Source organism: the organism of the source record quoted next, unplaced genomic scaffold (genome assembly GCF_019419815.1).
Source record: "Pyrus x bretschneideri cultivar Hongxiangsu unplaced genomic scaffold, Pyrus_bretschneideri_v1 Contig265, whole genome shotgun sequence".
NCBI lineage: Eukaryota > Viridiplantae > Streptophyta > Magnoliopsida > Rosales > Rosaceae > Pyrus > Pyrus x bretschneideri.
Genome location: NW_025999574.1, coordinates 424,070 through 436,220, shown reverse-complemented (window position 1 = coordinate 436,220; position 12,151 = coordinate 424,070). Strand labels below are relative to the sequence as shown.

The 12,151-nt window shown below is 33.5% G+C and overlaps 1 protein-coding gene and 1 long non-coding RNA gene across 4 annotated transcripts; one reads left to right on the top strand and one right to left on the bottom strand.

Moving 5' to 3' along the window:
- Positions 1-3,258: 3,258 nt before the first annotated feature.
- LOC103931038 (beta-glucosidase 13-like) lies at positions 3,259-7,828 on the bottom strand. Its single transcript, XM_048587403.1, has 13 exons — positions 7,311-7,828; positions 7,137-7,206; positions 6,679-6,737; positions 5,732-5,807; positions 5,516-5,593; positions 5,320-5,407; positions 4,970-5,222; positions 4,761-4,876; positions 4,411-4,625; positions 4,281-4,312; positions 4,075-4,177; positions 3,866-3,974; positions 3,259-3,782 (listed from the first exon to the last, which is right to left on the bottom strand). Exons 1-13 carry the CDS (start codon positions 7,476-7,478, stop codon positions 3,500-3,502), a joined length of 1,650 nt encoding a protein of 549 aa, XP_048443360.1. The 5' UTR covers positions 7,479-7,828; the 3' UTR covers positions 3,259-3,499.
- Positions 7,829-8,334: 506 nt separating this feature from the next.
- On the top strand, positions 8,335-11,526 carry LOC103938055. Of its 3 annotated transcripts, none has more exons than XR_007259527.1 (6): positions 8,335-8,812; positions 9,421-9,501; positions 9,618-9,668; positions 9,774-9,849; positions 10,137-10,206; positions 11,235-11,526. It is a non-coding gene; the product is annotated as an uncharacterized LOC103938055 (long non-coding RNA). The 3 variants fall into 3 exon arrangements; XR_001952340.2 differs by having other exon boundaries at positions 9,743-9,849; XR_007259528.1 differs by having other exon boundaries at positions 9,740-9,849.
- Positions 11,527-12,151: the final 625 nt, after the last annotated feature.

The following is a 12,151-nucleotide window of genomic DNA, read 5'->3' as shown; positions in this document are numbered from 1 at the left end:
GTGGCGCGACAGTTTAGCCTTTGTCGCATAAAATACCAGGATATAAACATGGGACGACTAATATTTGTCTCTCAAAACTTTGCGCAAAGAAACCTTGTTAGTCACTAGAATTTTGCAAGACGAAGGTTTTCGTAGCGCAAAAATAAATTTTTTTTTTTATTTAATTTTTTGTTCTAGTTTTTTAATTTTATAATAAAATTAAATTGCAATTAAAAAAATGTAATGAAGAGAAAAATAATTTATTTAAATAAATATAAATGTATGTACAAGGAAAATGTTTAAAAACTATGGGGTCGTCATTCTAAGATGGCTGGAAGGTCTCGAGGTTGAGGCGGGCTCAGAGGTCAAAGGGGCAGAGTTGTGGGCATGTTTGGGTTGGAGGGGCTTGGATGTCGATAGCGGACGAAGATTCGGGAAATGAATGCAGGACTGATTGAGGGCCTATACAATCTGTGACATCTGACTCTTATACGAGGCAAGCTCAGTCCTAAGGTTGACCACCTCTGCTGTTAAAGCTGTCGTTTGACTCCTTGACTACGATGATGAATACGCTCTAAGTTCTTGCTGCAGGGCATTCCCCATCTCCCTACAATACGTCCCCGGCCTCCGCCTGAGAGTCTGATCCAAGGTCTCTGTAAGGATCTGAAACCCGCATCCTTTGGGGGATCCACAAACTCGAGCGAAGTCTCGGAAGGAAGCTGGGAGGCAGGCTCTTCTCCATCATCATCGCCTATGTAATATAACATGAAAATATTAATAATAAAATTCAAATAATAACCATGGTACTTGAATGCGTAAGATAGTAATTACAATTGAAGAATACCTACATGAAGTGACTCGGCCAACTCATCCCCGGGTCGAACATAAACATCGCTGAAGACATCGATCTCCGGGAATTTTGAACCCCCTGAATAGAACAAGATATGAAAACTGTTAGTACGAAAGAAAAAAATATTATTGACATATTAAAAATTGAATATGAAAAACTTTATAATTACCTGCCGTTGTGCCTCCATCTATATGAGAAGGGCCTTAAACCGGAATGGTGAAGAAGAGTCTTCTTCTCCTGAATGCTTTTGTTGGCTTTCACATTTTTCTGTTATATAAAAAACAGACATATTAGTACTAATTTAAATGAAATATAAAAAATGTACTGCATAGCTGGGCTTTTGAAAATAACTGCAAAGCCACACCTTATTATCTTCTCGGTCCTTAAACTCCTTCGGGCAACCCTCCTCAACAGCGACCTGCAGATCATCAAATGTCTCAAAATATTGATGCAGGTCGCTCTACCACTGACACACCCCGATCCCGATATTCGCCAAACACCAAGGTAGGTACATGCTAGCCGACACCCGAAAGTGACGCAAACCATTTAGAATTCATGAGAACAAGAATTAAATAGGACTTATTAATTTAATTATGATTAATATGCAATTGAGAAACGTGTTCAGAGCATACAACTAACTAGAACACAAAAAGAAATAATATAAAATTGAATGAATAAAAGAATGGTACGCCTCGATTCTAAGTCCTAAAGGGTGCAAAACAAACATGAGTGGACCAAGTTGATATATATATATATATATATGCACACACTAAAACAGTTATCTACATATTAACCCCCAGAGTTTTATGAAAACTAATAGCATAATATGAAATAAGTTTATCTGAAAACGCTAGTATGCCATAAAAAATCTCATAAAGCATATCTCGTGTATAGTGTGCTAAATAGTGGTATCCAAATATAATATCTCCCAACCCAATACCAGCACCATGTCTCTCGACTTGAAGCCAAAGATTATTTTCTCCTGGCCCATTGCCAGCTCCATGTCCTTCGGCCTGAAGCCAGGGATTATTTCTCTTGGCCCGCAGCCAACACCAGATCCTCTCCCTAGGCGGAACAGTGATCACTAGATACGCACAAAAAATTGAACATAATCTTTCCAAGTATAGATACATATATCTCAAAATCATCTTCATAGTATAAAGTCATACATCATCTGTACTATAAAGAAGTGTGTAAAAGCATGTTCTAAATAGTATATCGTCATCCATTATACACCCTACAAGAACATGGGTTCAATAGAAAATATGGTATTTTGAAATATTCTAAGTAAGCATAATATCTCATAAAACGTAATCATTAAATTATGATTTTTCATGTATGCATTGCTACTATTAAAAGATGCATTTTAGAAGGGGTCCACTCAAAGATACTTCGCCGCCGAATTTTTGGGGAAAATACATAAACATAAACACGGAAGCTAATCGCAAAACATCATAAACCCAGAAATACAAGCAAAGTTGCAGAACACGAGAAAGAAAGAACACCTAGAGAGTGGAATTGGTGCATATCTTGCTGTAAATGCGGCGGTGCATGGTGCTTGGTCTTTCTTTTCACAGAGTTGCCGAACAAAAGAAAGAAAGAGCACCTCGAGAGTGGAATTGGCACACATCTTGCTATAAATGACTACGGTATGTGGTTTTTGCATAATGACAGCGATGGAGTTGCGTTGCGAGATTAGAAAGAAAAATGAAATGTTTAGAATGTCAGGAATAAAGGGAGAGACAGAATGGCAGAGAGATCCATAAATGAAGAGATATTCAACGGACAAAGACTTGCCGTCAAGGGCAAAATCGTAAACTCAATGTTTGGGCCATTTTAATTGAACTGGTTTAGTGTTGGATATGTCGTAACCATTAAATAAAGTTATTATAGCTTTTGGTTAACATTCAAAGTTTTCAAACATTTTTCATTAATTTTCCTTTATATCTATAACTAGTGTATGTCACTTAGTACTACGGTCCAGTGATATTCTCTTCTCTTGTAAACAAGAGTTTCAGGTTCGATTCTCGCCAAAGACAAATTTGAACCATATTATGACTAGCCCATTGTGAGCTAAGCCGAACCCTCCCCTTAGTGTAGATAATATCATTTGTTCAAAAAAAAAAAAAAAAAAACTAGTGTGTGTGTTATATATATTTACATAAAGTACAATGGGCAACGACTTTTGCAAGTTCTTGCCTATTATATTTACACAATAACATGCCATTTTATTCTATTCAATAACTAGACAACAACTTTTCCTCTTCATATCATCAGGAAGAGTGACTTGCACAAGTTGTTGTTTATACGTAATCGTCGACAAATATTAAAATAAAATTTTAAAGAAAAAACAATGTGCTAATAACGTATTATGAAAATAGACACAAGAAAAAAAAAGGTTGAGATGAAGAGAGAAACTAGGAGAATGGAGAGATTATATTATGACATGAGTAGAGTAGAAGGTATTAAACCTTAATTACTCGTAAATAAAATAATAATAATAATAATAAATCCTAATCAACTAATTATCATATCCCTAATCACTAATTTGAGTGAGGCATCCTCCGTATTTACCGTTTACAATCAAGGGAGCTTCTTTTCCCCGTGTAAAAAACTTATTCATTATTATAAGAATGACAATATATATGAAACTCATTATCCACATAGCAATTAAAGGATGTCGCCCTTTGAGGATTTAGGTTTGTGGCCCTTTGAGGATTTAGGTTTTGAACCCGAGTTTTTGATGCTGCCCCTTGGGGAATTATGTTTAGAACCCGAGTGGGAATTACCTTTAAGAAGATTCTTCCACCAACGAGCTGAGAGTTTGTAATGTCTTTTTTGTCCATTTTTAAAATCCACATATATGATACCAAATCTCACAGTGTAACCGTTAGCCCATTCAAAATTGTCAAGCAAAGCCCACGCAAAGAACCCCTTCACATTAACGCCCTTCCTGCTCAATCAAATGTTAGATACAATCATGTTCGTCCAAGAAATGAGAACAAATCAAATCTTTTCTTTTGTTAAATCACTTACCTAATGGCTTCTTGAACATAATAAAGATGCTCATCGTAATATTTAATTCTTTGATTGTCGAGGAGAGCCTCCTCGAGTGATAATTTAGGATCATTTGCCTCGTCAACTCCTGCAAAATAATAATAATAATTGTGATGTTTATTTAGTTTCATGCGGAAATATAAATGGCAATACGTGTACGTATGCATATATGATTTGACATTAATTACCATTTTCTGTGATGTAAATAACTGGATTTTTATACTTTCTCTTTGTGTAAGTTAATAGATCTAGAAGTCCTCGTGGATAAATATAAAGCCAATCTGAAGCAGCCTGAAACCAAGCATGTAAAGTTGTGTGAGCTACAACATAATATGAGGTAAGAGGGTTTAAAAGTTTAATATGTATGAACTTGTTGTATATATAGGAGACGTACCATTGGACCAATGGGGACTCCGTTGCGGTTGTCTGCCACAATAATATTCATTTTTCAAAGTCTTGTTAGTGGTGCTTCAATTAAAAAAATTATATATCGGAAGCTAAAAATTTTACCTAAATTTACTCACTTAATGATTCGACCTGGGCGTCGGTTGACTGGCTTGGCTGTGCAGCCTTAACAGGAACATCTTTTGCATAAGACGATGAGTAGTAATTCAACCCAATAAAATCACACGAACCCTTTAGCATATTGGATTGCTCTTTGGTGAACTTGGGCAATCGACTTCCAATTAGGGTTTGCATAATCTTTGGATATCGACCCTTTGTCACTGGATTCATATACCTATAATTAAATCGAAATTTTCAAATATATATTAAGCAAGTTTAAATAAAATAAAATAAAAAAGTGAATTGTAAATCAAGTGGTCTAATAGTTTAATTGGTTTAGTGATCTAATTATTTAGAAGAGCGTATGTACCATCCATATGAAAAATCAAGTGCTCTAATTGCAGCTGCTTTATCTTCCGTTGAATTAGAAAATGGAACAGACCAACCTGAGTTAACTGTTATTCCGATCACACCCTTTTGTGAAGCCTGTGCATGCATGCATATTCAATATTAATATTTGATTATATGTAATATGTACTTGTGTGTGTGTACATATATGTATATATATTTAAAACTTACCTGGTACTTTTCTCTATACACTTTTACAGCGGCTGCATGAGCTATAAGTTGGTGATGCGCGGCCAAATATGGCTCCGTTGCCGAGTTTCCACCCTCTTTGCATTTTGTATGGTTAGAGCATCGGCCTGGAGCAAATGCTCCAACTGAATAACCTTGGACGCTATAAGTTTGAGGCTCATTTAACGTGATCCAGTGCTTAACTTTGTCACCAAATTCTTTAAAGCAAAGTTCTGCAAAGTCCACAAAATGACTCCTATATATGAAATAAAATGTTTAATTAAATTTTGAACTCTAAATTAAGCATTTCACGAGTTTATAAGTGCTGATCAGGAAGTTATTATTTCACTTACACACTGGTAGGGCTTAAGAAGCCAAGATACTCATCCTCCAAAGCCTGGGGAAAATCCCAATGAAAGAGTGTCACAAAGGGTTTTATACCTGCAATATTTAAAAATTAATACATTACAGAAATGAAAAATGAACAGTAATTAGTATTATCTTTTTCTTTTTGGGTAAAATTAGTCGCAAAGGAGTCATGGGGATAACCATTGGCTTGAAGCTCATTGAGGAGGTTTTGGTAATATTTTAGTCCTTCCTTGTTCACTCCCCCACTTAGCTTACCATCTGATCAAAAAGTTTTGGGGAGAAAGAAAAACAATGTAATTGCATTATTAAAAGCGTAATAATCATCATATTTATAGTATATAATTTTAAAACAATAGTCAAATAGAGATTTTTAATATCTCATATTGATTGTCTTACTAGGTAACAAGCGAGACCATGAGATAGAAAATCTGTAAAAATCCCAACCCATATCCTTGAGAATCCCAACATCTTCCTGTGACATTTCAAAAGAACCTTGTTATTTTTCTTTTACTCAAATACTTATAAGGGTTATTTTGGTTCCGGTCCCTAATCAACCTAATTGTTAGATTGAAACCTTATTTGTTTAAATATTTTGATCGAGGTCCTTAGCCTCATTTAAGAGATTTAACTCATGCATTCATTTAATGTCCCCCAAATTATGAAATTTAAACAAATTCAAATAATATTTTTAATTATAATAAATACTTAAAAATCAATTTTAGAGTAATATTGTTCTTCACAAAAATTATAGCAAAAAAAAAAATAATAATAATAATGTACCCACATAATTATTAACATATTTAAAAAAAAATAAATATTGATATATTTTAAAACATAAAATAAATACATATAATTAGCATGGGTACATTTAGCAAAATTAAAATTGAGTACAAATAAATTAAAAAATATGGGTACAAATACAAATAAGAGTTCAAAAAATATGGGTACAAAAAGGAATTAATATATGGGTACAAATTAAAACTGAAAAGAAAATTGGTACAAATTTAAAAAAAAAAATTGCAAATTAAAAATGGCTACAAACTAAAAATAAAAATATATGATAAAAAATTTAGCCATAGATGTAAAAATAACAAATGTAACGTTTCTAATACTAAATGAATATATTTAGAAATAAAAAAAATATTTTATCATTGAAATAATTAATGATGTTTATTAAAATCTAAGAAAGTTGATCAAAAATTGAAAAGTAATAAGATTTTAATCAATGAAGTAGGAAAAATAGAGATGGAAACCTAATTTTTCCTTCTTATAAATTAATAATCTTCAATGCTACATTCTTTAAAAAGAATTAAAGGTAAAAAGAAGTGTGACTTTAGATATACCTTATATCGATGATATGAATCAGCAGCCACGTCTCCATTGCTGCGGTCCGTTATCTTATCTGAATTATTTTATTTATCCATAAAAAATGTAAGTATCTTATAAACTAATTGGGAGCACTGCTGCCATAGTCACTCACCTATCTTATTTTCCCACTCATCTGAAGTTGATTTGTCATTCATGTTTTAGTTCTTATTGGCAACCTTTAGATTTTGAGCGAATAAATCTAATTTGTTTAGTAAAACATTAAAAATAAAAAATAAAAAAATAAAAAACCTAATTGCTAAATACACTCCTGTAGGTTGGAGTCACATAAAAAAAGTTGATTTTAAAAAAATCACCTAAAATTTTACATTAACTAGATATTTGGTAGAAATTAATGCAAGTTCTGTCGTTTATTTTCGCTACCTTAAAGTTGTACGGAAGAAGAAGGGTACAAAAAGTAAAATAATTAAGATACCTGGATATTTGTGAGTGAATGTATCCCAAACACATGGTCCTCTACCCCCTTCTTTTGCAGCACCTTCAAACTAATAAAATTCCCAAACACACAACAAATTAAACCCATCATTCTAATGAGAATTAATTAACCTTGAAAGAAAATACGTACATATATAGGTGATGAGTTACGTACCTGAAAAGCCGCTCCGGCAGATCCGAATATGAAACCAGGGGGAAAACTACTCCGGTTGAAGATGTGATGAACGTCACTTGAAGCATAATCTTTATGCTTTGGCTTTGGCTTGACAGTTGCGACTGCATAGCCAAGAACAATGAGGAGGATGAAACCTAACTTAATCATTTGATGGTGATTTTTTTTTTTTTTTTTTTAATTTGAATTCTAGGGTTGGCTATTAGCCCTTTATATCTACAGATAATTTTCTAGGGGAAAAGAATGGTGATCAGATTGAACGACTAAATTTAGACATACGTATCTATGTTTGTAATGATGCCAGTTTTAGGAATGTGTTTATCACCCTCCATTCCATGTTTAATCCGTGTATAAATTTGGCTCCAGTAAGAAGCGGTCAATGCGTACGGAAAGATTGTTCTACTGTTGACGATGTTCAAACTTCCACCGAGAATCAAATAAAAACTACGGATATAGTTAACAAACTATTGGGAAAACGTAACATATTAACGATTTAAAACATTTTAACATTGGATAAAACAGGATAAAATGGATAAAAGGCAAAAAGAGTGAAGCTTTTATAATACCTAAACTGCCCTTCGTCTATTAGTGTTTGAAAATAAAAACAAAAATAATTCATATAGATATAGTGTGATATGGAAATTCTGTTGTAGGCCCTATTTAAATGGAGAATTATGGAGAGATTGAGAGAGAGGGCGGCAAGCATAGAGAGAATTGAGTGTATTCGAGGTGCGATTTCTCACTTCATTATATCTTTATTTATAGTAGTAGGAAAAGTAAATTTCTTATCTAATACAATCAGACAACTATCTAAAAGATATGGTAAAATCTCATAAGAGTTTATTAGGATTTACACAATAGAAACTTTATTTTAATCCTTAAAAAAGTTGAGTACTAGACTATAATATGTGTAAGATCAAAATCCAATTGCCTTACGTGCACTACAAGAAAAATGAGCTATGGGTACAAAATAAAGGACACCATTGAGAATTTTGTGCTTGTTTGACCATCAAAAGACTGAAACAGTTCCCATTTCATAGAGGGCACCATTGATTGTGCCTATTGTAAAACAAAATAGGCACAAATACATTTTCTGACAGCTTTATTGAAAAAAATGGACTCTAATATATTATTTGTGCCCATAATTAATTATATATACTAAAACCCAGTTGATGAGCACTGTTCAGCAATATTGATTTGACCGAAATGCCCCTCTTTTGATCACCATGGCCCGTTGTTTTTTGTGTTCAATACAGTGAAATTACGTGTTTACCCCCGTTGTCCACCTGTCGATCATCGTGAAGGTTAGCTGAATTGGGTCTGCTTCGAAACAAACTCCACTTTTGCTTCCATTTCGTCTTCTCTCTCAGAAACATTACCCTCTCTCTCTCTCTCTCTCCCCCCTTCCCTCTCTTGCTGCGTTGCGATCCTCACACCACAATCTCATCCTTACAGATTCGTCCTCTTCGTCTCGATCCCGAACTGTAAGTCTCCTCTCTCTGCTCGCTCTTTCGCTCTCTTCTCTAACCCTAATTTCCTCCCTCCGATCATCATTCCGTTCAATCTCCCAGATCCCTAATTGTTTTTATCATTTATATAAAAATGGATTAAATTTTCGATTTTTCTTTTCAAATTAGTTTGTTTGGTTGATTCGTCCGTGGCTATAGCTGTCTGATTGATGTCCATTTGCATCGTTCCTTCTGTTGCATGTCAACGATTCCGATTAGGTGTTTAATTGTGTATTTATCTGTAATTTGATGATTATTGTGTGTGTGTTTGTATTAATGTTTTTCAAATTTTGTGTTTTTTTTTTTTTTTTGTTGTAATTGGTACTGGATTTTGATCTGCTTTGCTTTGGATTCCGATCTGATTTGAGTTTTGGGGACTGATTTGAATTTTGAGTTTGTTAATGTAAAAATGGCGCCTCAAAGATTATTTTGGTCTTTCGTGCATACTGATTTTTTATTTCTATTAATTTTGGTTGTGTGATTAGTGATTTTTGTTCTTAATTTTACTAAAAATTTTGAGTTTTTCTTTTTGTTGTTTCTATGGTTTTTTGTTCTGCATATTTCAATTACTCTCTCTCTTGCAGCGGAACCACCGCGACCACTAGGGGCCACTGCCGCGTGAAATTATGGGCTTCAATCGTTTTCTAAAACCTTTTGTACTCATGGTAAGTTATTCTAGGTTTTATTCCATATTCAGATCATCCCCAATTTCGAAAGTTTAGGATATTGGTTTGTTTCCGTGTTGCATGTTTAACATTCTTGTGTGTGATGCTGAGTTGAGGCTTTACGAACTGGAATCGTTGAGGGTAGGCTTGAATTTGGCCAAATTTTGGTAAGAACCGTTAAAATCTAATCCTAATTTTCTATAAAATTCCCTGTATATTTATTATTTGTTTCCAACAGTAGGTAATCAGGAGTTTTATTTGGCCAAATTCAGAGCCGAAGAGTTTTTCAACATTAAGATTTAGATACCCGAGGTTGGTTGAAGGATTTTGCCTCTGAACTCAATTCAGGTACACAAATCTGAAAGCTTATTGAGAATTGTTGTAATTTGCTTTTCGTTGTAGCGTTACTTTCTTAAACTGATTAGAGCTAAAGATTGCTAATTCCATAGCATTCAGTGCATATGCTTATTAATGTCTGTTTGTTATATTAGAGGCATATGGTGATTTAGTTGCACCCTGCACATGTGCAGCTGAAGGCTGACCCCAAATTGTTCCCCCTGAAATGATGTTGTGCTTATTTGTAAATTTTGTTGCTCATCTGCAATTCACCTTTTGTCTCTTGATATCTTTTACAGGTGCAAAACACCATAGAGTATTTAAACATCATCGGGGCCTTGGATGAGAATGAGAATCTGACTGTTTTCGGTGGGGAGAGATTTATTATTCTTTTAATATTTCAATTATGCATTGGGATGCTTGCAACTCTTTGTAATGGTTGAGTGTTTAAATTTGAAAATCATTAGCCTAATGCAGTTTTAATCACTTGACAGTTTAAATGCAGGTTGTTATATAGAGCTTAGGATTTAGGTTTTCCAGTTCAATCAAAGCTAATTGGACAGAATCATGAATTAATTAAATGTGGTGTCTTCCTTTTTCCCTCTGTTTCTTTTGTTGTTGGGTGAAAGTGAGCATGGGTTTATGATAACCTATTTAAAAGGAAAGCTGGAGAGAGAGAGAGAGGGTACTAAAGTAGGTGCATATAGGGAGTCAAGGCATACTGATAGAGAAAAATGCACAGATTGGAATGGTAAAAATGAAAAAAAATGAAAAGAAAGTGAACCCAATAGAATATAGAAAATGAAGTGTTCATCCAGTGGAATAACCCATATGTGGTGTTATTTTTTATCGTTCATTTGTGTTCTATTGGGATTGTATTTTGCTAGAATTTCATAGAATTTGATTTCTTGAGGGCTTTGTTGCAAGTTTTTAGTTGTAGTTAAGTGTTTAGGTTGCTCTTAGGAGAGACCGAACAGTGAGGAAACATACAGTCTTAAGAAACTAAACAGCTCCATGAATCTTATCTTTCCGTATGGAAACATGGAAGACTTCACTAAAGCTAAAAATTAGATTTGAAAATACTTATTTATTAGCTTGTGCGTTGTAGAGCCTATAAGGTTCTTAGCAGTTTCTATCTTTCTTAGAAATTAATGTCATAACAATGATTGTCTAAACTTTTATTGTTTTGTACATCTTGTTTGCTGGTAATGATGGTTTAGCTGCTTAATTTAGTTGCATATTTTGTTCACTGTAATTTGGTATAACAAAGTAGCAATGCATCACTGCTATTGAGTTCTTAATGCCGATTGAAAGTTTTGGTCCTTGAACATGACTGGAAATAGGTCCTTTCTTTGTTTATTTTTTTAATTTCATTTTCACTTTCATTTGGATTTCAGGAGGATGATTGCACCATCCACCAAGTTGGAAAAGGAGGTGAATCTTTGATATGGCAGATCTGGAACTTTTACGTATTGATTTTAACCAACTCCTTTTTAGGTGTAATTTTGGACTTATTTTGTTTTGAAGTCGACTATATTTGTTTTAGCTTCTGATGAGGTGCAAGGCTTGCTAGGGAAGATGCATTTGTCCAAAAATGTCTGCTTTCAAGTTCTTTTTGCATTAGAGATGAAATATGTAACATTACAATATATGTTTCTGAGATTGAGAATGTGTTGTAGGCTTTCTACATTTTATGAAAATTAAAAAAAATAATAATAATTACCTCAATTCAGTTTCAGTTTTTTCAATTTTGATTTTTTTTTAATATTTAATTCTTGTTGGCACAATTATAATATAAGTGTCAATATGGCTGGAAAAGGTCTTTTGATAAAGTTGTCAGAAACAGGCACAAATAATGGTCCATTTGTGTCTGCCTCTTTGAGCACCAAACAGTGAATTGTGCCATTTTAGCAATGGTGACGCCCATAGAGGGCACAGATACAAACTTAGTAGCTGCACTGTTGCTATTGGTCTATGGGCACATGTCTTGGTGCTCTTTGGCCTCAAAGGGCACATATAATTTATTGTGCGCAGTGCCCATATTTTTTGTAGTGGTGATACATTTAATTATCTCATTTATTAATTATATTTTGATGTTTTATTTCTCATTTTCTTCCTATTCTTAATATATTAATTAGGTTTAAATTTAATTTTCATTTTATTCAACTTAATATGTTTTGATGCCTACATTTAGGTAAACTAGTTTTTTTTATATAAATATATTCCGACACAATTTGTATATTCTTTAGGTACATTAATTTTTTGATACAATTTGTATGTTCTTCATTTTGGTACATTAATTTTTTTTTTTTTT